This window comes from Malurus melanocephalus, unplaced genomic scaffold (assembly GCF_030028575.1).
Source record: "Malurus melanocephalus ecotype Western Australia unplaced genomic scaffold, MMel_1.1 scaffold_7, whole genome shotgun sequence".
NCBI lineage: Eukaryota > Metazoa > Chordata > Aves > Passeriformes > Maluridae > Malurus > Malurus melanocephalus.
Window position 1 is genome coordinate 3,100,149 of NW_026623239.1, and position 25,857 is coordinate 3,126,005.

A 25,857-nucleotide genomic window follows, 5' to 3' on the forward strand; every position below is an offset into this window, starting at 1 on the left:
TTTTTTCTACTCTGGTACTTTTATTCCATGCCTTTATTCCACATTCTGCAGTATAAGCTGATGTGGGAATAAGACTAGGTGAGAACTATCACAACAATGCTCTGAAGTGATCCACTGAATTAACAACATTGTGATAGCTATAGTTTTTAATGCCACATTTTAACATTGGGAAAGCTGTTGCCACAGTCTTTTAACAAAAGCAGAAAAAAACCCGCCTGTTGCATTTTAATTGTGTGGTATTCTAAAACTGAGAGCAGGATAATAAAATATAGTGCCTTGGAAAAGGGAAAAAATAAAAAATCTTATTTCTTCAAATTAGTCACTGATAGTGGCCCTATTTGAATGTAAAATTAGCAAGCTCTAACATKACATGGGTGATTGTACTTGCACTTTTACAACTGTTGCTTTGTAGTTTTCTCAAAGGATTGAAATCCTTTATAATTGTTCCCCTTCAACAATAAAAAGATCTAGAAAAGAGGAAGACTGGCACAAATGACAATAAATCAAATTTCTTCCTTCTTGAAGACTAAGCCCCTAAAAAAACTGTACTTGGCCTTGAAACTACTGCAACAGTAGGTTTAGAAATGTATTAAATTGTGATGTCATGACAGAATTKTGCTAGGAACACATAATATCACTCACTTGAGGGCCTTGCTGTACACCAGGCTTCAAAGGATCCCCAAGAGTATTTTTCTTTGCTCTTTCAATGCTCCGGCGAACAAACTCATCATAAATAGGCTCTTCCACAAAAATCCTAGATCCTGCAATACAACACTGTCCCTGGTGATAGAACAGGCCAATATGGGCAAATTCCACAGCAGCGTCCACTGCAAAGAAATGTAGAGTTCGTCAGATCATAAACCTAAACTGTCACATCATAAATTCTTTACTAACCTTTGTCACCCATCTAATTTCCCTTTCTAATATTTTTATTTTTATGGCCATTTAAAACACATTTACAACATTAACTTATGTCCTAATTATCAAGAGCATTATGGTACACCTAGCTAAGCACACATTCAGGGGTTCTTTTGGAAGATGTAGATTCAACATTATTTGCCCTGTCAGGAGTACCAAGAAGAATATTCAGCTAGAAAGTCAATAGACCTGTATAAGATCCTTCCATTTGCTTTTCCTTCTACATTCATGTTTCATTTGTATGATCATTAATTACACTGAGAGTGAACAGGATGTTTGAGGCCCATTTCTATTCAGGAGCTATCAGTTTTTGGTGGCAATCTAAGTTAAAATTATAACATGATAACAATAAAAATTTCTCCTTCATTGAAAAGGTCCAGATAATTTACTGACAAAGAAAAGGTGATGAGCATTGGATTTGTAATAGCAGTAGTTAACATAATAAAATTGCTACTAACAGTCTGCATCCGCAAATATAATGTTAGGACTTTTTCCTCCAAGTTCCAAGGTCACCCTCTTCAGATTGGTCTTCCCTGCTGCTTCTTTAATCAGTTTGCCAACCTAAAAGGTAGGGGGAGAGGACAGCTTCATGTAAAAAAGTCTCTAATGACCTCTATAACATTTTTCTGATGTACTCAAAAATGAAAATCAGTTCAGAGTTGTCCACTATCCCAGTAATAAAATGAAAAATAAGTTAAAATAAAACAACTCAAAAGCATCAGGGTGCARGGGCATGTTCTGTAAAACAGAAATGTTTTCTAGAGGAGTTTCCCCCTGTACACATTCATGTTAACTGCCAAAKGTTCCTGGTGCTTTCTCTGTTATCATCACTCTACTTGCATGCATCTGTGATCTGAAGTAGCCACAGATTTCTGCTCCATCAGTTACTCCCATGAGGTTAAAATTCATCTGTTTTATCAGTGAGAAAACTCTTAAATGCAAAAAACGTGTGAAAAAAGTCTACACTGCCTGCATGGATACTCTTCCTTATTTCAATTTCTCCCTTAGATGAATGAAGATGAGGAAGTGGACACTGCAAAGTAGAGCCTCTACCCTGCTTTTTTCTACTGATGATGTAATTAAACCAACTACTCACTAAGAATTGCCCTGAAAAAACTATGTAGGAAAAATCTCTTGTAGCCCTTGTGGCTGTGGTCTGCAACTGCCTGTGTGCAGCAGCCAGCAGGCAAACTTCCTCCCTCTGTCAGCCTTCCTGCCATCACTTCTCATTGTTAAATTGCACTGGTAGAAGAGAAACCAAAACTCTATGGACACCAAACTCTATGGACACTGTCTGGTCCATCTGCCTTTGGAGGGTCACTGGACAYGGGGAACTGTTGCTGTTACTGTCTATTGGGAACATCTGCGGGATATTCCTCAGATGTCAGGGTTTTGGGTTGTTTTCTTTTCCCATTACTGAAGAGCTGAAGGTTTCTGAGCATAAACATAGCTCTTGCACTCAGTGTGTACTGATCCCTGACATGAGGCAATGATATTTATCTTTCGAGACTACATCCAAGWATTTAAGAGACCAGATGACAGCTTTTCCTTTTAGCATGTAGAYAGACAATATGATGAACTGTATTAAGAATATAGCTAATCCTTAATCCTATATATAGACTGCAATGAGAAATCTTCAATTACAGAACTCACAGTTCTTCAGAGAGACTGTTAGGGAGAATTAACAGTGACCATCCTTTTAAACAGATATATATTCACTCTTCTAAGACCACACAGATGCACAGATGGTCCTAAATATCACAGAAATATCAAAAAACTGTCACCTCACCTAAGTGCATGCAGACCAAAGAATGAAATTTCTGAGGTAGCTTCCTGCCATCCTTTTGTTATTAAAGATAATAGAACTTCTTTAAAAAAAGATATAAACAATGTTATGAAAAAGTTTTCGTTTAAATGAGTAAGACTTAAAATAGCCTTGGTATACTAGAAACCCCCGTATCTCATGGACTGCCTTTGTTTGAAGGGCTTTCCAACAATACAAACTTTGTTTAAATATGTTTAAAGTTAATAATAACCAACAAATCATTAAATAGACTTTGTTTAACAAACCAGCAGCCATAAGAAAGAAGAGAGTTAAAATAATTACATAGAACARGTTAGACATTAAATCATTGCTGGGAATCAGAGGAGTACATTTCCTGCTTATATTTTCTTGCATTCATTATTGTACCTCTGTAGAGCCTGTGAAAGCTATTTTATCTATATCCATGTGGTGAGAAATTGCTGCTCCAGCGGTGGGTCCAAAGCCCGGCACAATGTTCACGACTCCAGGTGGAAATCCTGCCTGAATTGAAAGAAAGAGCCCTGTAAATGTGGGGAAGGATAATAACTAGAAGAACATGTGTCACATAGGCTTCCCTCTTCAGTTTTCCAGCCACCCTTTCTCAGCCATACATTTATTGCCTACCCTGGAGCCCCAAGARATTTAATTTCATTCTCACATGATTTACGCCCTCTTTCTTTCACCTGTCTTTTAGGCAATTGAACTATATTTGTTTGTTTGTTTGTTTGTTTCTTTAAGAAATTTAGTATGACTTTAGTTCTTTGTGAGTGCCATGTCCAAATAATATTTTTTGATTGTCTCACTCAGGTGTAAAATGAAATATTGCTTACTTTCATATCTGTTTCGTTAAAGCTGTTTGAATCAACATATGTGCTTGCTGCCTTCTGCACATTATTACCTGTGCCAGATGGAATTTAATTAATGATATGCTGACTGAAAATCCTTTAAGAAAAATGATGGAACTCTGGATATGGGTTGAAAGTAGAGTAGGCAACATAAGATTTTACAGAAAAAAGAAGCAGATCAGCTACCATGCATGAAAAAGCTGGCTGAAACAGTTTCAATGGACAGTTTCAATATTTTTCACATTTTTATGCAAACAGGCTTTTCCTATGGTTCAAAACAAACGTGTTTTCCCCATAAATCCTGTATTAGATATGTTCTATTCACAGCAAAATGAACTATTTTCTCCCAGCAGGTTGCCAGGCAAACTCCAAGGATGTGTGAAGAGTAGATAGAATTTTTGTTCATTATGAAGCAGCTGTGCAATCTCAGTAGCACTTGCAGAGCAAACATAGAATTAAAATACCAAAAAGATTCATATCCTGCATTATCACTTCTAGTAAGTGTCTTTATAGCACTAGAGAGGACTTTTGAATTGCATGCAAAAATTTCATTTTTCTTTGGAAAATCGTACATTTATGGTGGTGAATTAGAGYTCTTAAATCTCATGTCCTGCATTTTGGATATGGGGATGTTTTGTTCAAGCAACTTTTATTCYTTACAGTGTCATATTTCGATGCAGTCTGTCAATGTTTGTTATGTTCATTTAATATTCCAGATAAATATTTACCCTGAAACTGATGAAGCAATGAGGTACCTTTCATTTGCTTAGCACGGTGTTTTGTGCTTAATTTGTAGAGAAAAGTCTCACTTTGAGCACTAAATTTCTAAGTTTGTTTTAGGAGATCTCGATATATTAGCAAGAGAGCTTTGTCAGTGCTATTAAGGATAGCGAAGGTTACCAAAAGTGACTATATATATATATATATATATATATATATATATATATATATATAAAAATTGTGGACATTTGAGAATAGGAAGTTAAATTAGACCTTCAGATATTTTTCACAAGTCTAAAGCAGCTACTGAAATGATCACTGGCAGGGATTTGGGCTCCAATGTTTTTTTGGATATTTTGGATACTGATCACATTCCCACTTACAAGCTTTGCTTTCATGAAATCAGAATGTCAGAATAGATATTTCACTAGATCATAGCAGAATTGAGTTACTTTCTCTGTAAAGTTAATTCTTTTACAATTTCTGATACTTATTGTTAAAAATTAATAGAGAAGGTTTCTCTGATACTTTTTAAAGCTATTCCTCCTCCCCATTATTTTCTAATAGCTTTACTATGTGTGCAATAACAGCAGGACTTGGCTCCATCCTGGTAATCATTTAGTTTCTGTGTAATATTAATGCATAACCAGTCAGTATCTCTGCTGAATCACTGTTGTGGAGCAGAATAACAAAATGTGCCAAGTCATTGCCATTAAAACTCTGCAAGGTTACTGCACTGGTGRTTATTGACATCTGCACCAACTTTTGAAACATCTTAGATTATATTTGTTGATTTTATTGGGAAGTAAAACTATTTTACTGCTCTCTTTGGGTGTTTGCTGGACTGGGCACAATGGAGAATGCTAAATTTCTGAAGAAACTGGCACACTCCTTGCTCAGGAACACAGTGTCTTCTCACAGTTTCTGTGTGAAAAGAATTCACGTTTGTCAGCAGTCACCAGTTTGATTTTACAGCTCTCTGTTAATAATAAACTCAGGTGGATGAAAACTTTGTTCAGCTAAAAAAAAATCGTTGCACAAACAGGTTATTTTCTGTGATAATTATGCTAATAAAGTCATTGCCACCCATCTCCAAGTACTCTACACTTGACTCCTTGTTTGCTTTTCACTTTGAAAGGTACTGTGGTTTTGTAAAACAAAGATATTTGCTAAAGAATGGAGTTTACTAAATTGCTATTGTGGGGGTTTGTGTGTGTTTACTAGGCTGAAACATATGCATGTTTTCGCCCTGGTTTGGCTTCACTGGTTTACAGCAAGGTAGRTCCCACAGTGCAAGACTGGTCATGCAATGAGCCTGGCTTATATTACCTTTGTTGGCTTTTCAGCTGCAGGGTAATCTTTCATTTCTGAGAGGTGCAAATAACTCTGTTGTTGGTGACTTACCTCTTTAATTAAGGATCCCATGTAAAGGGCACTGAGTGGAGTTTGTTCTGCTGGTTTGACAACCACCGTGTTTCCACAACAAAGGGCAGGGGCAATCTTCCAGATGAACATAACCAATGGGAAGTTCCACTGAAAGACAGATGAGAAAGTGTATCCTGTTTCTAATATATCACCAAAATGCCTCAGCTTTTTATATTATAGTAGTGCAAATTGTCAACTGGGTGGTTGAACTTTTTGCTGAACTCTTTTCAGAATGAAGATAATTTGAAAAACAACTTATAAGCCATGTAATACAGAGTGGTGATTCTTGTGTATGCATGTAAGTCCAGGGGATCTAAGGTTTTAGTTAAAAGCTCATGAGACAATGAGCGTACTCCTTTAATAAAGCATTACAGGCAGTTGTTGGATTAGAGGTGCAATGGGAATTTTGCTCTCTTATATGGTTACATCCATCATCAATTCAGTTTTCTAAATAACACAATGCTGCCCCTGCCCTCTGACCTGGAGGTTTCACTGGCAACTCTCTGCTGTGAGCGGTTCAGACAGACCGAAGAGCAGCTGACTGCTCTAGATCCCAAAGTTCCAAAGTTGGTTCTGCAGTKTGAGGGATAATTTGACCAGGAAAAAAAAGGCAGTGAAGAGTTACCTATTATGTCAGAAAGGCTMGGAGGAATATGCATGCAACGCTTCTTTTTTGCTCCCCTAGTCTCCTTTCAGCTTCACCCCAGCCCCAAAAATGAGGGGAGCATAAATACATAAAGTAAAGGGATTACAGGGTTTTCTGCATATTCATTGTTAAAGTGGAACTGTGTAAGTGAAAGGAAGTGGAAATGTTGAGGTATCAAAAATGGTTTGCAACACACACATAGTCCTCACAGTTTTGGTTTATGTAGAAACCTCCAGTTTGGTGGTTCATATTTCAACAGAGAAGAAATGAAGATACTGCCAGAAATCCTTAATRTTGTATAAGAGAAGTCAGTGTTTGTACTAACTGCTTCTTGCACTTCCAGGCCACATCTAGTGTTTCCGGCACTTTAACATATCCTGACAGAGGGTTTTACTTGAAATGTTTTGTGTCCAGCCTACAAGAGAATTTAAACTGTCTGTTTCCCAAGCTCTCCTAGAGACTGGGTCTAACATATTKAACCAGTGTTGTCCAAATCAATGTGATGCTCTAACGATATGGCAGATATTCAAGATCAGCTTGAAGACACCAGGAACACGTGCAGAACCCACCTGTCTGAGCAGACCTAATAGACAAGTTGACTGTTTCTGAATCTTTTAAGCTGCCAAGCAGGTCAGGTGAGGCTGCTTGTAACTACCATGTGCAAGGGGTGGATAGATTAGGAGCACCTAGTGCATTTAACTATTTTCACAGGCACCCACCAAAACTATGTAGAATTAACAAATAAATTTAGAACTTTCCCAAGTATTTTGAAGGTCAGACTCAGGTAGGCCCTTTGAAACTTCAGTTAAAATGAGTAACTTCAAAACTGGGAATTTAGATAGGTGAAATGGGAGCTTTATTGGACGCATTTTTTGTGTTGTACCTTGCACCACCATCATGGTGAATGGATCTTAGCCATAAACAAAGATCCAGCAGTTTGGGTGCTATAGAGGGCACAACAGATATTCTAGGTCTTAAAGAGCTTATTGCTTATAGGCTTGAATATTATAGCCTGTAAATGTCACACTCTCCTACATGTTTGTTTCTAATTCTTTCAGATTCAACACAATTTTGTCATTCAAATTATTTCATAAGTCAGACTTTTGAGATTTATGCTCTCTCCATATGCAGGGAGGAGGGAGACAAGACTTGACCAAACTGGGTCATTGCAAACTGATCAATCAGAATTAGAGCACTCAGCATACTCTGTCTCTTTCAGCACCTGAAATTTTCTGGTTAATAATGTTTCACAAAAGCACTTGCATAGGCAAAATTTCAAAAGCATTTCTCCTTGTAACAAGGAACATTTGTGTTTTACATAAATGGTTCCAACTTACAGGAATAATCTGGCCACACACACCAATAGGCTCATGTCTTGTAAATGTAAAGAAGTTTCCATCTATGGGAAAAAGAAATAAATTAAGCATTTAGACAGAGCATTTGTGAGAAACAGTTAAATCAGAAAGATGATAAAGTTGGGTACCCAACTTAGCTGGGTGCAATTTTACTTAAAAATGATATTTTCAAAATCTTTACTATGCAAAAAGCCATGAAGTACATCTGGATTCAATGTCTACTGTCTTCATAGCTCCAAGGTTTGATTTTTTTCCATTCTGACTCACTTTCTGTAGTGATAACCCTGCTTCTCAATACGGCATGCACAGCACACCAATAAGCATTCCTCATTTTTCTTTTCTTTTATCACCTTTTTTTCTTCTTTCAGAAAGTTCCTTTTTAAATCCCAGGTATATATCAGACATTTTTTAATATTAAATCTTAGCTTAAATCAAATCCATTAAATATAAAATTCTCTTTGATTCACATAAATATGTGTTCCATTAAACCTAGTAAAGAGGTCTACATGAGACAAAGAAGTTGGAAATATTTATCACTCCAGTTTTCCTTAATTCCTTCTTTATTACCTTTTCCTTAATTCCTTCTTTATTAACTTTTTTTTTCTTCATCTTTCTGAAAGAAGGTAGCTAGAAGGACAATGTTTTCATAGAGCTGCTTAATGGGACAGGGAATGGAATGAAATTTTAGCAAATGCTCTTTCCTCATTCCTATCTCTTAGTACTTTCTCTTCCTAATACCTTATCCAATAACTGAAATAAATATTACTGCTTTGTGCTAATCTTCGCCTAAATATGCACATACCCAGGTTTTACTATCATAGTATTGCCTAGATTGTACATTGTGATGCTAAAGTAGCCTACCACACCTCTTAGATGTACATACAAGTTAATTTTTTTTGGCTAATAAACAATACATGTCAGTAATGTCCAGAACTGGAAATAAATGTGAAGACCTACAATAAATATCTAAACTGAGAACTATGATAAATTTTTAATAGCCTATCTTTAAAACTTTCTAAAATATTTTGCATTTGAGGTATCTTTGGTGTTGCACAACTTTTAGATAAAAGTCAGTTTAGATAAAAGTCAGTTCCGTAGCTTTGTTATCTCAGCACTACTCACCCATTGGAACAGTGCGTCCATGGATTTTATCAGCCCAGCCTGCGCAGTAGCGTAAGGTTTTGATACAGGCACCCAAGTCCATTAGATAGGCTGTGGAAAAGAGCTTCCCTCCGTCAATGGTTTCCATTGTCTGTAGAGAACAGCAATTAAAAAGTTAATATCAAATACTGAAAACAGTTCTTTTGCTTGCACTTTGACATTTAGCTTTTGGTCATTTTGTTTGAGGATCTTGGCTTTAGAACAAACCTTTAGATTAATTCCTCTCTGAAGGACACATTTTGAAAAACTGAGTGTAGCAATTTACAAGACAGAAATGTTCATGATGGTCTATTTGTATTGAGCTATGAAGATAGCATGATCACGACACATTTGTAATGGTAGGGTTTACTGAAAAAAAATGGTAACACCTCCCCCATCTGAATCAGTCACACAGTTCTAGTTTATATCAAATATTCTGCCAGCACAGTTCAAGAGATCAGGTAGAAGACTGAGAAAATAACTGATGTAAATAAATTTTCCTCAAATATCAGAAAGAAGACTCGAATTGTGTAATAAAATACCCCAAACTGATCTTGAGTGTTTGATGTACAAAGGAAAGATCTGAGTCTTCTAGAACTCCCACATGGGAAAGATTCACTGTGAAAAATAAATGCTTATGCAGAAGAGACTCTATTTTATTGGCTAGCTATTAACTGAGTAAAATAACTGGTCTTACTTGAAGCCAGCCCTGACTCTCCATGACAGGCAGAGATAAATTTTAACAATCTGTAAATATTCATTCAATGTCTATAACTTTTCAGCTGACCAATTCTGTTCCACCTACAGAGACACCAGCACTAAATAGGGCTGCTTTCCAACCAAATCTAAGGAGTGTGGTTTGGATTAATTTCCATGCCCATTGCTATTGGGATATCTAGTTAAAGATCATGTGCAGTTCTGAAATAACATCAACATCTTTTTGACACTTCAAGGATATTTTCTCAAGCTTTCCAAGACAGAGAGACTGAGGACCTTCAGATTTGTGAACAATCCTTTTACAATATTCAGYAGAAAGAGCCCAAACTATAATTTTAAGATAAAAATTATAGTTTCAAGATGTAGTCAGATTGACATTCTTTAACTTTTCAAGTTGGATCTACAGACTGATCCTTCAAGAGCAGATTTTTARTAACAAATCCCCTGTGAAGTCCACAGTTTTAGTTAACTAAAACGTTAACAAAAAGTTTAGGACACATTTCAGATATCATACTTGGGAAGTGAACAGAACAAATAGTGAAGAGAGCAATGCTTTTATCAACAAGGAACTAATTAAATGAGATATGCCGTTGCCATTCAAGTAACATATCTGGCACCATTTTGTTCTGTTTAGACTTGGGAGAAAACTCTTCCCTGGCCTCATACTGAGGAATTCTCTAGCTTTCAAAATCACAGCAAATTGAAACCTAAGAAACACAATTCTCAGTGGCTCTTTCAGGCTGCTTTGATTTATTCTTCCAATCTCTCATCTACAGGACTGCTGAGACTCTGAAGCATCTTATCATCAGATWAAACACTGAAATGGAATAATTTTCATCCTGGTCAAATGCATGAATAGAGGAAAATGCCTTTGCAAGCTTTGGACATCTATTTTGATCTCTCATGTACAGGAGTATGTATTGCTCTATAGTACTAGTTTTTCAGGTAGGATTAACTGAGAATAGAGAAAATCTATTTTCATCAAAGTCTGGAAAGCACTTCACTCACATATACCTCTTTTTGAAAAGGGAAATAATGTGACTGAGGTGTAGGAAACAGAAAGTCARTAAAATGGAAACTTGGGAGGGGGCCCAGAGAAAAAAAATACTTTCTTATTATGAAAGTGGCAAAAGGSAACAAAAACAAATTAAAAGTTTCATCCTTCTTGTGGAAAAAAAGGTTGTATCTTCATCATATTTGCACTTGTAATGTTTTAGGCTTTACAGTAAGGATACCAATGTCAGCTTATCCAATGATTTAATGGACAAGAGGGCATACTTTTCTAATACAAATGTACCTCTCTTAAAATTTTGTCTCTCTCACCTCAAATCTAGCATTCTAAAGGATATAAGTTCCACCCACCCAAGGTGTCTCCTGAGAAGCTCTATTACAGTCATAAGGACATATAATTGGCAAAAGATGCTTTGCAGATTTGAAAGCTTGAATTTTATGAGCTCCAGTGTGCTTTGTGGCTAATGCCTAAATACTTCAAACTGTAGCTAGRTCAGTCTGAGTGATGATCCTGAATGTTGGGTAGGATAGTGCTCCTCCTCTTTAATATTTTACACTGTTGGCGGAAAACCAGGATCCATCTTAGTGTAAACCTAAATTTTAATTCCAAAATGTGCTTGAAATARCAGAAAAATCACCTTAATGATAGTATTGTATGTGAAGTTTAAAATAAAAAGGAGGGGATGCAAACCTGTATGAAACTGGTGGTGGCTTTCTACTTTATGTGTCATTTCTTAGTGCACAATCTGTAGGTGGGGGCATTACAAGTGGTGTGTCTTCTGTTAAGTGTGGTAAAATAACCAGTACACAGCAGTTGGTAAAGAGAGGATGTCATTCTCCAACCCTCATGTTATTGTCCTTTGTAAAATAATCCATTGCTACCTTTGGCTCTGGTTAAGTTTCATCACTCTGAAAGTGTGAAGTTAATGAAGGACCAGTGATRAGAAAACAGAGAGCCATGAAATTCCAAATTTCTCCCAGTTCTGAGTTGTATGATCCATAAACACTGAGCCAGGCTTTGAGTTCAGGCTTTGATTCAGACTTTGGTTTGAGTTTATGCCTTGGTTCAGACATTGGTTTAGACAGGCACTAACCATGTGATCTATGCCAGTGCGTCCTTAAGAATCAGCAATTCAAATTGCTGTGAATGTCGGCAGTTTAAGTATCCCTTTAAAGCTGATCAAACAGGTACTTTGTGTAGGATATGTGGGATGTTATAGACCAGAGTGCAAGCCAGTTTGATGAAGACAATTTGCTGTGGAGATGAAAACCAAGCATTGGGACAGCCTGGCTTTCCAAAGTGTGGGCATGTTGCACTTGCTTGTATCTTTCTTTAATAATCAGGGCTTTTCTCTTTTTTTTGTTCACATTTCATACTCACAGCTAGAATCAGACGATCTCTTTCGACCAGGTCAGCTAGTTTATTCAAGAGCCTYCCTCGCTCTGAAGCATCCATTGTACGCCAGGTTGACCCAAGCTCAAAAGCCTTTCTAGCTGCTTTAACTGCCCTGTCCACATCCTCCTGTGGGAAAAATGGGAAAACTTATATAATCAATAATCAGTTCTGTCATCAGCCTTTTTTGCTGTTAAAAGAGTAAAGTTTAGCATAACATTAACATAAAGTTTAAATAAGAGACGCAACCCCAAYCTAATCGAAATTAGTAACCGTAATGTTAAATACATGGGTTGCTTTCTTTCAAATGCTTCCGCTGCTATTTCAGCAATGTGAAATYGTATGAGAAACAGATGGGTTCTCAAAGCTTCTAAAATCAAAACATATAAAAGAACTCTATTTTTAAAATTTAGATTTTTAGGCCCTCTCAATACATCAAGCAATTACACTGGTGATAAGATTTAATCTCTTTTATTTAAAAAGAGATGTCCAAGTCTGTAAGTTAAATGCTTAATTACTCATAATTTGAAAGTATTTTATGGTGTAATGAACAGGTAAGTAAAACCTGTTCCTTAAAATGTTTCATAAAACAAATACAAATTTAATATTAAGCAAGACAAATCAATATACTTATTTTTGAAATATTTAAGAAATATTTATATTTTAAATTACTTTAACAATTAGAAAACAAACCAGGTTTAAAATGCTATGCCTAAATATTTTGAAGTCTAAATGTTGTCTTTGCATACACCAGCTAATGATCAGTCCATAAACATTTTTTAGAGCATATTTTATTACTCATCATTTGGCTTTCACTGTAGAAAGAAAATCTACAATAAAACTGCTCTGTGCAAAGAGTATTCCAAGATCTAATGAAAAAAGAACTACAATTTTTGGAAAAAAAAAGGTTTTTTTTTTTACTTTGCAATCTTCTATATTTCATAATTCTTGTAAAATTTATCAAGGAAAACAGTGTCATAAAAAGCTGGTTTATTCTTTGGTCAGAAATGAAAAACAAATTCAATTAAAAAAAAAAAAAAAAAAAAAAAAAAAAAAAAAAAAAAGGTGGTTTCTATATATGCCACATTCCCCAGAAAAATTTGCATGCAATGTTTGAAGGATTTCTTACCAACGTATATTGTGCTACTGTTTGTTAATGTCTCCTTCAGGGAAATCATTACCAAGGTTGACTAAGTTAGCAGATTCAACTAAGTCAACACCAAAATAAATTGTTTTAAATGTGAACCAGATCTTAAATCTTTAACTGATATTRGTAGCCATCACTAATTTTAAGAAGCTGTGAGTGGGGTGGATTAGTGGCTCAGAAAGCCCAGCACAGACCTGTTAGGCAAAGGCCACAGAACATCCAAAAGTTTTTTCCAGGAAATTTGGGAAAAAATAGGAAGGAACTACACAAATAGGACAGACATTACTGTAGGGTAATACTGGCCAGTCACCTACACCAGCTGAAATCAACCAAATTAAGTAGAATTGCATTTTTCAGAATCTGTCARTAGGTTGCCAAGCACCTCACTACTATCAGTGAGCCCTTTCATAAATTTTCTATATTTTTGCAATAGGACTTGAAGGCTGTGGCTTGGCCTTAACTGGAAAAGAACAAGAGGAAAACAGAGTCATACTAATATGAATGATGTAAACTAAAACTACATTGCCCAGTGTTCTTCCTACTAGAAGTGCAGAAATAATCAAAACTGAGGAAAATTATGCAAGAGTAAAATAAGGCTGTGAATGAAAAGCAATAAAAAGAGAGTGCTCCTCAACTGTATGAAATTTAATTTCATTATGMAAATCCACACTATGAGTATAAAGACTGCTTCCTGATCCAGTTTAAACTTCTTTTCAAAGTAGATTTACTTTAAGTGTGCTGACCATGTAGTGAGCTGCTTCATTATTACTCGGAGCCTTTAGGAATTAGGAATGTAGCTTGAAAGAGCCATCAAACTGGAAGAAAACAGTTCCCACCCACATGTATGTCTGTGCTTTGTTATCTCCTCTTGTATTTTAAAATACCACTGCAAGGCAGTGGACAGCCCTTTGTCGACCCTATTGTATGCACAAATTAAATTCCTAAAATCTCATGGCTCATTATCTGAAGTCTAGCCTCTTGCATATTAGGTTCATAATGGCTGTGTAATTTACTAGATCTGTACAATTCAGTAGGCAATTTAGTTAATAGCAGTTGTCATTGCACATTAGTTTGCAAAATTATTGAAGAGAAAGTAAACCTATGTGTTGAATAGTGTTATCTCTTTATTTAATGAGCTGTTAGAGTGTTTGTAAGGAAAGAAAGCTACAAAAATTTTGAATGGCAACTGAACAGTTGCAGGTTACAAGTAATTTAATTTGAGGATGATCAAATATCAGTGTCTCAGCACCATGTATAGGTAGCTGGTACTAAAGAAAAGAAAAACTTTTGAAAAACTCTGAGTTAGATACATAAAATAATTAAAAGCCAGACTTCCTCAGCCATGTTTTTCTAAGAAAATGTCTAAAATATCTTCATTAYGACCTTTCTGGTAACTTGCAGTCACTATTGCTCTTGTGCTAGACAACATTATAGACAAAGATTATTTGGATATTCCTGATGAAATTACAGACCAGAATAACCAAGATTTAATGAGAAGATGATTCTGAATGTATTTCTCAAAAGAGAATTTTATTTCAGTGTGAATTTCTGTACAGTAAAAGGCAAAATTCTGAAAAAGCATGTGCTTATTATATTGGCAATAATTTTTCGGTACAAGTTTTATATTAGCTCTACTGGATAAAAAGAGGTTTAATCAATATTTTGAGAATAAACTTAAAAATACTTGTTTTATAAAGCATCCTAGATATGCATATTTTTTTACTAAAATTAATAAATCACTTTTGGATGCAAGATTGACTTTGAAGGGGAAGTATAGAAAATTAAATAAATTTATGCAAGAACCAAACCAGTAATTATAAAATTATTTGTATTTCCAGTTACGATCATCTTGTGAACTGGAAACCTTCACTTCTTGTATTTACTTTTTAAGGAATAATAAAAAAAAGCCCCTTTCTTTGGTCAGCACTTTTAATGCTGTTAAGCACATTGCCTGTCCTATTTAATAAAAACTAACTCCTTACATATATTTAAACTATATGATAGCATTAAGCAATGYTGTTTGTAAGAAAAACACGTAATATAATAAAAATAACAGGATCTTTGATTAYATAACATCTGTCTGTAACTTTCCACTACAGGATCTCATAAATATAAAAATGAAATGTTTCTTTACAGTTTCCAATGAGATATTTAGTACTCTGCTTAAATTCATCAATTCAACATGATGGAAGGAATTAATGACYATTTGATAGGCCACCTTCAGCTTCATAGTCTCTTTTAGGACTCTATTCCAATATATTTTTTCACAAAACAAAATATTTGAAGGTGTCAGTACTGTGAAGACATGTTCATAGCTAAAAATCCTGATCRTAGTGAGCATCTTCATAAAGCCTGTGGAAAATTATAATTATTTGTCCTCTTTATATTGTATAATGTATAAGTTAGAGCCTTATAAGAATGTATTATAAGCAAGATTATATTAGTATTTAATGAATTAGTATTTAATTAGTATGTTAGAGCCAGCCAAAATAATGTAAAACCCCAACTAAATTTTTTGATGTCACTAATCACAGATTACAAAAAGAATCAATAACATTGGTAAAACAAGTCAGCAAAAAATATTTCTTCAGAACTTTTCTCATATGAGCCTAAGGTAAAGCATTTTTTTCAGTGTCTATGAAAAAAATACTATGGCTTAGACAAATGAGCTAAGAATTAGAAATTAAGAATATTTGTGGAAGAAGGTATACAGGATGAAGGAGGTRCAGCTCTGAGGTGATGTTTTACATCATGGAAATGGCTGCTTTTCTTCCTGCTCTTAAGTGGAATTAAAATTAAAATTACAGTTAAGGACAAGTAAGAAAACCTTACCTTGTCACCTTCTTCAACTTCACAGATTTTCTCTTCAGTTGCAGGGTTGAAGACTGCAAATTTTTTACCACTGACTGAATCATGCCATTCATTGTTTATAAATATCTGCAGGGGAAGAAAGAGTTTAACAATATTAGTAACACAAATATAGCTGTTGTCTGTTTTAGTGAATAATGTTGTATGTTTTAGTGAATAAACCTATCTTTCATAGTTGAGAGCTGCCAGATTGATTGATGATTGAGTTAAAACTGAGTAGCTATTTCTAAGTAATTCTGAAGAGATGAGTAATCACATATGCGCTAAACCACAATCTGCTTTTTGAAATTGACTTCCTTTGGAGACACAAACTTTCTCTCCATTGTATTTCTACTTTGTTTCATGTCATAGAAAATATGTTTTTACAAAGGATTCCTTCCCCTCTGTGAAGTACAAAGGAGTTAAAGCCTTAAATAACCTATGGAAAACTACCTATAGTAGTTGGTATAGGTAAAGATGTTGGGCCTTTGGTAAAGGTTGGTAAAGATGAAAGGCCTTTCAGTTACACAACCTGACAGAAGTAAACCCAATCCTCGGGCTGAGAAAGTATAATATATTAAATTAGAAGTATCTTGGAGACCACGGCTATTTAGCTTTGCTTTAATTTCTCTTCATTCTCTCCCGCCAAAAGAGAAAATCTCAACCAAAACCAAACCAACCAAACAAATCCAATAACATGGTTTTTTGAAATTGAAGTCAAGACTGAAAAACACCCTGCCATAGTGAACTGAATGAATCACAGAGCGACAGAACATGTAGGGATCACAGCAGGGTCATATGGTCCAATTTCCCTGCTCAGGTAAGTACTAGAGCACATTGCACCCAGATAGTTTTGTGTGCTTAGCACACGCCTAAGGAGCTCTGGGTGGAATCTCAGGTACTTAACCCTGTTCACAGCTGCAAAACAGAGCCTGGGTCTTACCAGTGAATGCACAAGATCTGCACTACTCTAGAGCCTGTCATCTCTGAGGCACTGTTGGTAAAATTGTCACAGTGATTTAATTTTTTTTAACTGTAGTTTAACCTTGAAATAGGAAGGAGATGTTGGAAAGATCTGATAAACGCACAGGTGTTGAAAAGTGGAGGGTAAGGTGGTGAGAAGTGTAGACTGCTTCTTAAAGTGGACAACGATAACAGTACATATACTTCTGTGCCTGGCCCTCTGTGTGACCTCTGGGCTCAGGTCAGTGCTGAAATGTCCTYCCAGGGCCTGAGCCCACCTTCCTGATGCTGGCGGGCTGGTGCCCTCCCTCAGTGTCCTCCAGTGCCACTGCACTGCAGGCATGCCTGTGGGATCTTGGTCATACCACTGAGGCCATGGCAGGCTCTGACCTATGGTATCAGGYGTTTTGAGCTCAAATTGTGCTACTTGCAGGATCAAGACAACTTATCCCACTGTTAGTCACAGTGAGTCTGGCTGTGAAATGAGCTAGCAGGAAAGATGTGATTCCTGTTTCCTCCCCATTAGCACAAAGAACCAAGTGTGGCTGCTTAGAGTAGCAGGAACGCTGAACTAAAAAACATTTCAGGGAGGCTAAGTAGATGATTTCTGACTCAGGGCAAGACAATGTCAAGACCCCAGAACTGCAGGATAAATTTTTTTTATCACACAAAACTGAGGACTAAATCCTTCCACAACCACATATATTGTGAAGGTGTGGCAGATTTCAGGAAATAGATTTTCTGCATAGTATTAAGACTGGTTAAGTAGTTGTTAATAATTAGTGAATAGTTTATGAATAACTATTAAGATTGATAAAATTATTATCTCAAAATGGATATGCAACCATCCATTAATATATTTATATATTCCTGTATTATATTAATATAGTCCTGCATGTTTCTGTTTTTCTTTACGTGGCACATTCTACAGTGTGTCATGGCCACCTCTTACCATCAGAACTGACCAACAATCTCCTGATTTAACAAACACTGTCTGTGAAATAAATATCTAAGTCCATGGAAATTTCAGATAGGAGATGAAGCTGAAAGTGGTTATAAGAATATCCACACCAAATTCCAGCTGTGGTGAAAGGACAGACAGCAGTTAAATGGTTAACATGAAAAAAGCCATTGCCAAGAAAAGAGACAAAGTAAAAGGTAAATATTAACATAACACTGCTATGATGTTACAGTTTGCCAAATTCATATCTGACTGAGAAAGGAATAATAGAAAAACATACCATTTTTGGAAATATTTAAAGTGCTTGTTTAAATACTACATTTATTGCACCAATCAATATCACCCATTATAATAGTTTAGAATATATTTCTTATTAATGTTTCTAATACCATTCCTGTTTAAAACATAACTTCATTATTAAATATATATACAACGTTGTATCAGGGCTGTATAAATCAAACTAGCCAGATGTCTTTCATAAGCTAGATAGCAGCCTTGCAAATTGAGGCATGAAAGACAGGAAGGAAAAGGAAAGAGTCAAAACTGTTCATGTAAGCTGTATTATTAATACATTTCAGGCAGCTGTACTCATTAATGTGCATGTAGTCGTGGTCGTGAAATGCTGTGGAGTATTTGCTACAAACACGATGTGGGTCTCTAAATCCGGGCAACGCTGAAGTGCCAGCGAACAGCAGGCACTAGCAACAACCTTGACCTGCTGAGAAAAACAACGCTTGGGATTGTCTTGCCATGGGTTACAGTGTTTTGTCAGTCAGTCAGAACTCCATTGACAGTTCATCACACACAAATGCGGAGCATCTACCCCTCCATGGCAAGGGCTGTGGAGCAGGCTGCCTGCAGTGACTGACTGTGGCCCATGAGGTTTAGGGCTACAAATTTATTTTGCAAAGATCTGGAAATAGTGCTACTGGCATTTTGTAAGGATTACTTCACTGGAATTTTAGGAGAGAAGATTTTTATTTTCTATTTCAACAATCCAAAATTAATGAGTATTCAGTTTTCTTTGCAGTAGAAATGAAAATACAGATTTCCAGTAGATGAGACTATACATTGTTAGAGCTATTTTAAATAAAGTTGAGGCAACAGGCAGTCAAAACCATCTGATGGTCTTTATTCCTCAACATCATAGTGCAATAAAATCTTCCTTCTCTGAAATGATTGATTTCAGCTCAAATGATCTAACACTGTCTACCATTTGCTGTTGGAGTCACCTACAAGACTACGTATTCCTGTCCATGTTTACACAGTTGATTTCATCACTCAAATGTTCTGAGCAGATAATGGAGAGACAAGACCTGAACTTTGCCCTTTTTTTCTGTCATCCCAGTGGTTTCTTTTCCTACAGTTCTGGAGTTAGAAACATTTAGAAAGGACTGGGAATTCATTTTGAAGTATCTGCTAGATGGGAATTGCCATATTTGTGTCTATGCTGCTTGAGGGAAGAAAGCATTTGACTCTGTACAGCTTTGACTCAGATGGACAGCTCTTTTCATAGCTCTGTGGAAATAAATTTTAGGGTCTTTACATTAGGTGTCATCACCTAATGAAACATAAATTTTTGCTTAATCTTTCTCCAGATAAGAACCGCCTTTTTGTGGGTTTAATACTGTGCAGTCTCTACAGGGTTTCAGGCTTTAGTGCTTCTGCAAAATGACTTAAAAGTCGAGTTTAGAAAGGATATTTCTGCTGTGGCAAAGATCCCATATTCAGCATCTGTCTATAAACTTACTGTTTGTTGGGGAAGAGTTTTTATGTAATTCACTATTATTGACTTATACAGAGATGAAGTCAAGAAACAGAATGGAACTAACTAAAATGTGGACCTTCCTGAACTTAACTATTAAGAAACATGGATTTAAAGGTCTAAGCTGTCTTCTGTTTAGACAACAAAAACTCTTCCAAACTTGCACTCTTCCAAACAGAGTGCAAGAAAAAGTAAAATCTCTACCCAGAATACATCTGCCCCTGGCCATAATGGAGTCTTTGACAGTACTCACCAAATGAGCCCAGTTGCCTCTTTCACAGACAGAGAAGTGATCACTAGATTTGAACTCTTGCTCATCTGGCTGCTCACAAGCTTGCTTGTGTGGACACTGAAGCAGGGGATTACACAAGCAGCGCGTTTTTCCAGGCCAGGCACCTCTCCAATGAAGAGACACYGGGGCTGAGGCTGGATGTGTGCTGGAGGCAATTCAGCATCCCTGGTGTGAGGTGCTGAATAAATGCTGGCACCTGTTCACACCTGCTTATTTAGATTGTGATGGCCATTCAGGCATTCTTGAGGATAGCAATTCACCACAAATATACTTGGCAGCAAATTTGACAGATGCGCCTAAACCTTAAAGTTTTGTGTTCCCAGAGGAGGCTCATTTCAAGTGCCATAAATTCCAATTTACTGGTCTCAGAATATGTCATGGAACCTCACTGTATTCGTTGAGCAATACAATTAAAATATGTGACATATGGAACTGCTAAAGAATGAAAACGTTAACTTTAAACAAATATTTCAATATAGATACTGTTGTGAAATCTCTTTCTTTTCTCCCCCTCAGGTTTTTCCTTACAAGAAGTTTAGGTATGGCTAATATTTCATATAATTTTTTTCCTGCCTTGGAATTATAAGCTATTATTCMTGCAGGAATTATATTTTACTGATGTAATGAACTAACAATCAGAGAACATACAATGGTTATGTAAATTTTTTGATTTGTCAGTGTCCACTAAGAGCTGGTCTCAAAAAGAGTAAGTTTCTATAGTACCTTTCTGGCTGATYACCTTTACCCAGCTATTCCAACTACATTTTTGTGCTTTTATGCCTCACCTTTGTTTTCAATGCTAGTGACGGCAACACATTAATGCTCAGCCATAATTTTTCTTTACTCAGGGTGTCTTACCCTTTCTCACTTTCTGATAATCCACATGCAGCTTAGTTCAGCCTTTTTCTCCCCCTCGTGTAATTCTACAACCTAATAATTAACTAATCTGAGTTTCTCTGATTAAAGGAGTACCACAGGGCTTAGTGTATGTGAAAGCATCATGACAGAAAGCATTTGTCAAGCAATCATTGTCTAATTCCTCAGTGTTGACTAAGTAAAATATTTACTAGCACATTTTTAGCTAGCTACCAAAACTCACTGAGTTCATGGAAATATCTTTAAAGGAGATTCATGTATAAAACCAATTCAGGATCAATTTATGGTTCAAAATCCAGGCCAATTTCAGTATTTAAAATACATTTGATTTGATGGTTGAAGGTGAAATTTAATGAAGATTCTTTAGTGTTATACTATATGCTTACTTGAAAATTTAGTTATACCAATCTATGGATAGTTTAGTTAAATGAACTCTGTGAGAAACCTCAAGTGATCCCACTCAGAAAAAAACAGAGACACTGTTAAGCAGAGAGAGTCCTGGAAATATTTCAGGCAGACCTCTCTTCTGATCCTTTTGTGATGGCTGTTGGTGCTACACCATAGTAGAAAAAGAGAAATTGGAGTTTAGGAAGGTGAATGATCTGGTGCTAGGTGCCGTAGACAGAGAGGWGAATACACCAGCAGCAATTAGGTCTTCCCTTACCTGGGTCCTTCACCYCATGTTCTAACTTGTGTGGGACAGGAGAAGAATGGGATGGGTAAGAAACCAGAGTGCAAAGGCTTTATTCAATTGTGGGATGGGTGCTGCTTATGGGCTGACACTTCTATTATCCCAACTCTCTGTCCCTCAGTAAGCTGCCGCAGCTTTCAGACAGTCTGGGATATTTGCAGAGAGGATGAAAACATTGCAAAAATCACTCCTCCACAGGGGTGTGCTGGGTTTTGCAAACAATTGGTTGCATTTCTGCACAGTTTCAKTTTATAGGCAGCTTTCAAGGAAACGGTATCTGTTGTCAAGGCAAAAGAAACTTTTGCTATGTGACACTGTCACTGCACATTACAAATTAGACTTTTTAAACATGCTGGCTGTCTTGTGGTTGTTTTTCGTACTAACAGAATAGTTTTTTACTAATAAAATATTTTAGAAGATGGAAATATTTACAGGATTTTTTGTCTTGCATATTAAGTTACAACAGTTAGTGTTTTTCTCATATTAGCTGTTTTCCTTTGAAAAACTAAAATAATTTTGTTTTTTGAGACATGAAGAGCAGYGGCAGGCTATCACATGGCAGAAACACATATCTTTCCTGTTAAATATTTACAAAGATCCTGTGTGATTTATTCAAGGAAGACATGTACTGGAACAGGGTTAAGCTTTTTCATTNAAAAAAAAAAAAAAAAAAAAAAAAAAAAAAAAGAAAAAAGAATAGAATGGGATTAAAAAGGAGTAATTTAGGTGATTGCTGAATACCTTGCTTTTGGAAAAGAAAATAAACAGTGATTCTAGAAAATGAAGTTATTTCCCTTGCATTGGTATCAAGAATAAAAGAAAAGAGCAGTAACCAAGAATTTCCAAAGATAAGAGGTCCTTTCGGGTGAGTAGTTCTACCTGAATGTTTCAGACACCAAAGTTTCTGCTAATGATTTGTTTAAGTTCTAGCAGATACCTGTGTACTACAATATCATATTATGATGTAAAACTAGCAAAGAATCTTTTAAACCTGGAAATATAAGTCTGGATTCAGACCTTCCTTATCTGTATATTTCTAACTCTATATGGGAAGAATTATCTGTTTCAAAAAGTTGATGGTAATATTGCAGAGTTCGTGTTGGTAGGCTATATCTAGTTTATTGGTAGCTATTTGTTTAGCTGAAAAACAAATTCAAAACACAGATTTTTTATATCTAATGCAAATATGCAACAAGAATTAATTTAACTTGAGTTTCATTTTTGTACATCCCATTCCACATAAGCTTATCTGGTATAATTATTGGAATCTGATTATAACACCATGTAATATGCTAATATTTCAATTTGTTGTCACTGCTCTGAAAAATAATGGAAGCCTTTCCTTCTTTGCTCCATTTATACTTTTGGGTATAACTTATCACTGCTGAATTGTTTTTTCAAAACAACAATTTGTTGAGAAAAACAACACCCAAACCAAGTGAAATATGGAATCATTCTATCATGCTTGCACTTGTAGGTTCTTTAACTTGGGTTAAAAGGATCAATGAACATCACTTGCTAATATGTATAAAATCAGAATTCGGCCAAATAAACGTTTTAGGCACTGATTTACAGCATTTTCCATAGTTCATATAAGGTTAAAATGAGCACATCCTACTGTCTGAAGTAAATGCACTAGAAAGAATAGGAAAAGCAAATGCTACTAACCTTGGTGTACTTAATTTTCAGATCTTTTAATGGCTCTGGGAGTGCTGGCATAGCTGGAGCAGCATTGCTGTCTGAGCCTTGCTTCTTCATGTTTTCAGTTGAGAAGTTGGAGGACGTTCCTGAAATACAGGTGAAATAAGGTATAAAGGGAATACAGTGATTTTTGCCCTGACTGAGCTCTTGGCTTTATTTGTACTTTTTTATCTGAACCAGCCATGGTATATTTGCATACAGGAATATGATTGGATGAAAGAACCCGTTGCAAAGAGAAAATGACACTACTTATTTTTATGACCAAAAGCAACAGCCTTTTCTGTGAGCTGAGGCCTCGATGAAGCAAATGCTGCTGGAAGGATCTGCCTAGGCAGACACCACGAATTCCTTACTGGGGAAAAGAGTTAAAGGCCTCCTCATCTTACCTGTAAAATTGCTTTCTCTCAGCAGACAGGTGTCCAGATTCTAAGGGAAGTTCTTCATGTACTTGAAGGCAGGTCTGAAGGTAAAGACAGACTTGTCAGCTCTGAAAGCAAATGAAATGCTTCTTACTGGAAGGCTGGTGAGAATAATTACCAGAGCTAGAAAGCATTAATTAAAACACAAGCCACCTCAGGTTACATTTTAATTTGTCCAGAGTACATTAGAAGTACTGTAATTAAGGTCTGTTTTGCAGATCACAGAGGTAAGGGAAAACGAAAGGTTATAGAAAAGCTTTCACATGCTTTTCAAGAAAAGTGAAAGTAGAAAAAAAAAAAAAAAAACCAGTCCAGAAAAAAGTTCTCTCTTGGTACAACTATGCAAAAGCTTGTTGATTATTTCTTCCAGATAGCACCACAAATTTAGGGACAACGTTTTTATCACAGTGCCCTTTGGAATATCTGAGTCCAAGACAAATTGTTCAGTAGGTAAGAGTTTTCTATGCTGGGTGGCACCCACTTTCCTGTTCTGATTATTCAATAAAAACATACTTGTACAAGAAAATTATTTTATAAGATACAAGAAACTCTTTTCTTCATTAAGTAATTTTTTTTTCTGATTAGCCTCACATGTTTTCATAAGTTAGGCTTGTGATAAATACACAGTAGATTCATGGCTTAGAAACAGAGATATATGATTTTATAATTTTCATTGAGGCTACATAAATGCTTGGAGAACTCACTGCAAACAGTTAATTTGTGTATGAGACACCATCTGACAATGGAGCACCTTTAACTGATGAATGAGACAGGACATATCAGGAGCTTAGTTCTACCACTCATTAATTATTTTTCACATGCTTTCTGGATTAAAGTGCCTGCCATAATTACTGTTGGTGATTTTTATGTTTAGACATAAGGTTTGAGTAAGAGTTTCTGAAATTTAGAAAAATTCAGGTTATTTCTAGATAACAGAGAATTCTATTCTCACGAAAGTCATCCCTCAGTGAGATGTAAAGAGCTGTGTGGACTGAAACAAGTTTCACCAATTCAACACTGTGTCCTGTGAATGAAGGGCACCCATTCCCATTGCTAAAATCACCGTGAGATCCAAGRCTGCCCACCTCATTTATGTATTCTTGGAAGCATCCATCAGCTTTTCTGCCTTAGCTGTCTGGCTGAAGGCATCTGAACACAGAATGGTATTTGCAAGTTTTTTGAGCAGTGTTTCCAGACKTTAACATTTTAGGTTACAATATTTGCCTACCTTCGAGAATGTCTTTGAGTCTCATGCAAAAACCAGAATGTCTAAACAGGTTTTTTATCATTTTTGTTTGGAATATAATTTTTCAGTCATATCCTTGTGTAGAAAATATTGTCTTTTTTTTGTGTGTATGTGTGGGGGGTATTTTTTTCCATGTGATTTCCTGATTTAGACATTAAAGGCTACTCTGGCAACCTTCCTGCCACTAGTTTCTCCRTTAACCACTGAGAGTTTTTCTCTAGTTAATTCACCTGCCAATTGCTCAGATTTGCCCCACTGGAGATGCAAAACAGACCAGTAGATTTCTCTGGTTTCAAGTGAAGCAAAAGATCTTTCTTGCAGATGAGAGGATTCTAAGTGCATTCTCACATTTAGGTACCACTGCATTCCCATTTTTTWAAAATAACCTATTTAATATAGAAATTAATTATTATAACTTTTTATGGAAATGATAACATTTATCCTCTTTCCATGTCTGTAAAGGACAGCCTGAAATCTCCATAGGCAGGCTTTAAAGATGTTACCCGGGATGAAAAGTTTCAGCTTCTCCAAACATGCTGGTAATCACTGCTTTGTTTTCCACACCATTAATTAAGACAGGCTTTTGCCTCTCTTTTCTCTTTCTGTTTCCCTCTTTCACCCTTGGATTTCAAGAATCTCCTTCACTGCCATGCTCCTGTGAAGTCCTTTATTTTCTCTCTAGACCTTGTATACTCTTAAAAAGGTCTCATCTCCCAGAAAGTTTACTTGCTAGAGCAATCCAGTAACTCTTTGTTTGGGCCTTATCTCTTGAGACTTGCTCCAAGTATAGCCATTAATGTCAATAAATCCTTTAACTTCTGTGTCCCCATATCTATGAATGYCTGATTCCTCCTCCTTTCCATGGGAAATTATTAGTTTGACTAGCTGTTCATAWTTATCCCAATCTTCTCTCCAATAACTTTCTTATTTATTTTCAGCCTAGGAATGCTTTTAGCCTAGTGTAGAAATTATTTT

At 36.0% G+C, this 25,857-nt stretch overlaps 1 protein-coding gene across 1 annotated transcript in view; it reads right to left on the reverse strand.

Moving 5' to 3' along the window:
* Window positions 1-23,368, reverse strand: part of ALDH1A1 (aldehyde dehydrogenase 1 family member A1) — a 32,203-nt gene extending 8,835 nt beyond the window's left edge. The window contains exons 1-9 of the mRNA XM_057372620.1: window positions 23,185-23,368; window positions 15,954-16,058; window positions 11,963-12,103; window positions 8,836-8,965; window positions 7,696-7,757; window positions 5,692-5,820; window positions 3,110-3,223; window positions 1,377-1,479; window positions 643-827 (exon numbers count right to left, since the gene is read on the reverse strand). Of these exons, the coding sequence (XP_057228603.1) occupies window positions 643-827; window positions 1,377-1,479; window positions 3,110-3,223; window positions 5,692-5,820; window positions 7,696-7,757; window positions 8,836-8,965; window positions 11,963-12,103; window positions 15,954-16,058; window positions 23,185-23,274 (1,059 nt within the window). The 5' untranslated portion in view covers window positions 23,275-23,368. The remainder of the gene's footprint in view (window positions 1-642; window positions 828-1,376; window positions 1,480-3,109; window positions 3,224-5,691; window positions 5,821-7,695; window positions 7,758-8,835; window positions 8,966-11,962; window positions 12,104-15,953; window positions 16,059-23,184) is intronic.
* Window positions 23,369-25,857: the final 2,489 nt, after the last annotated feature.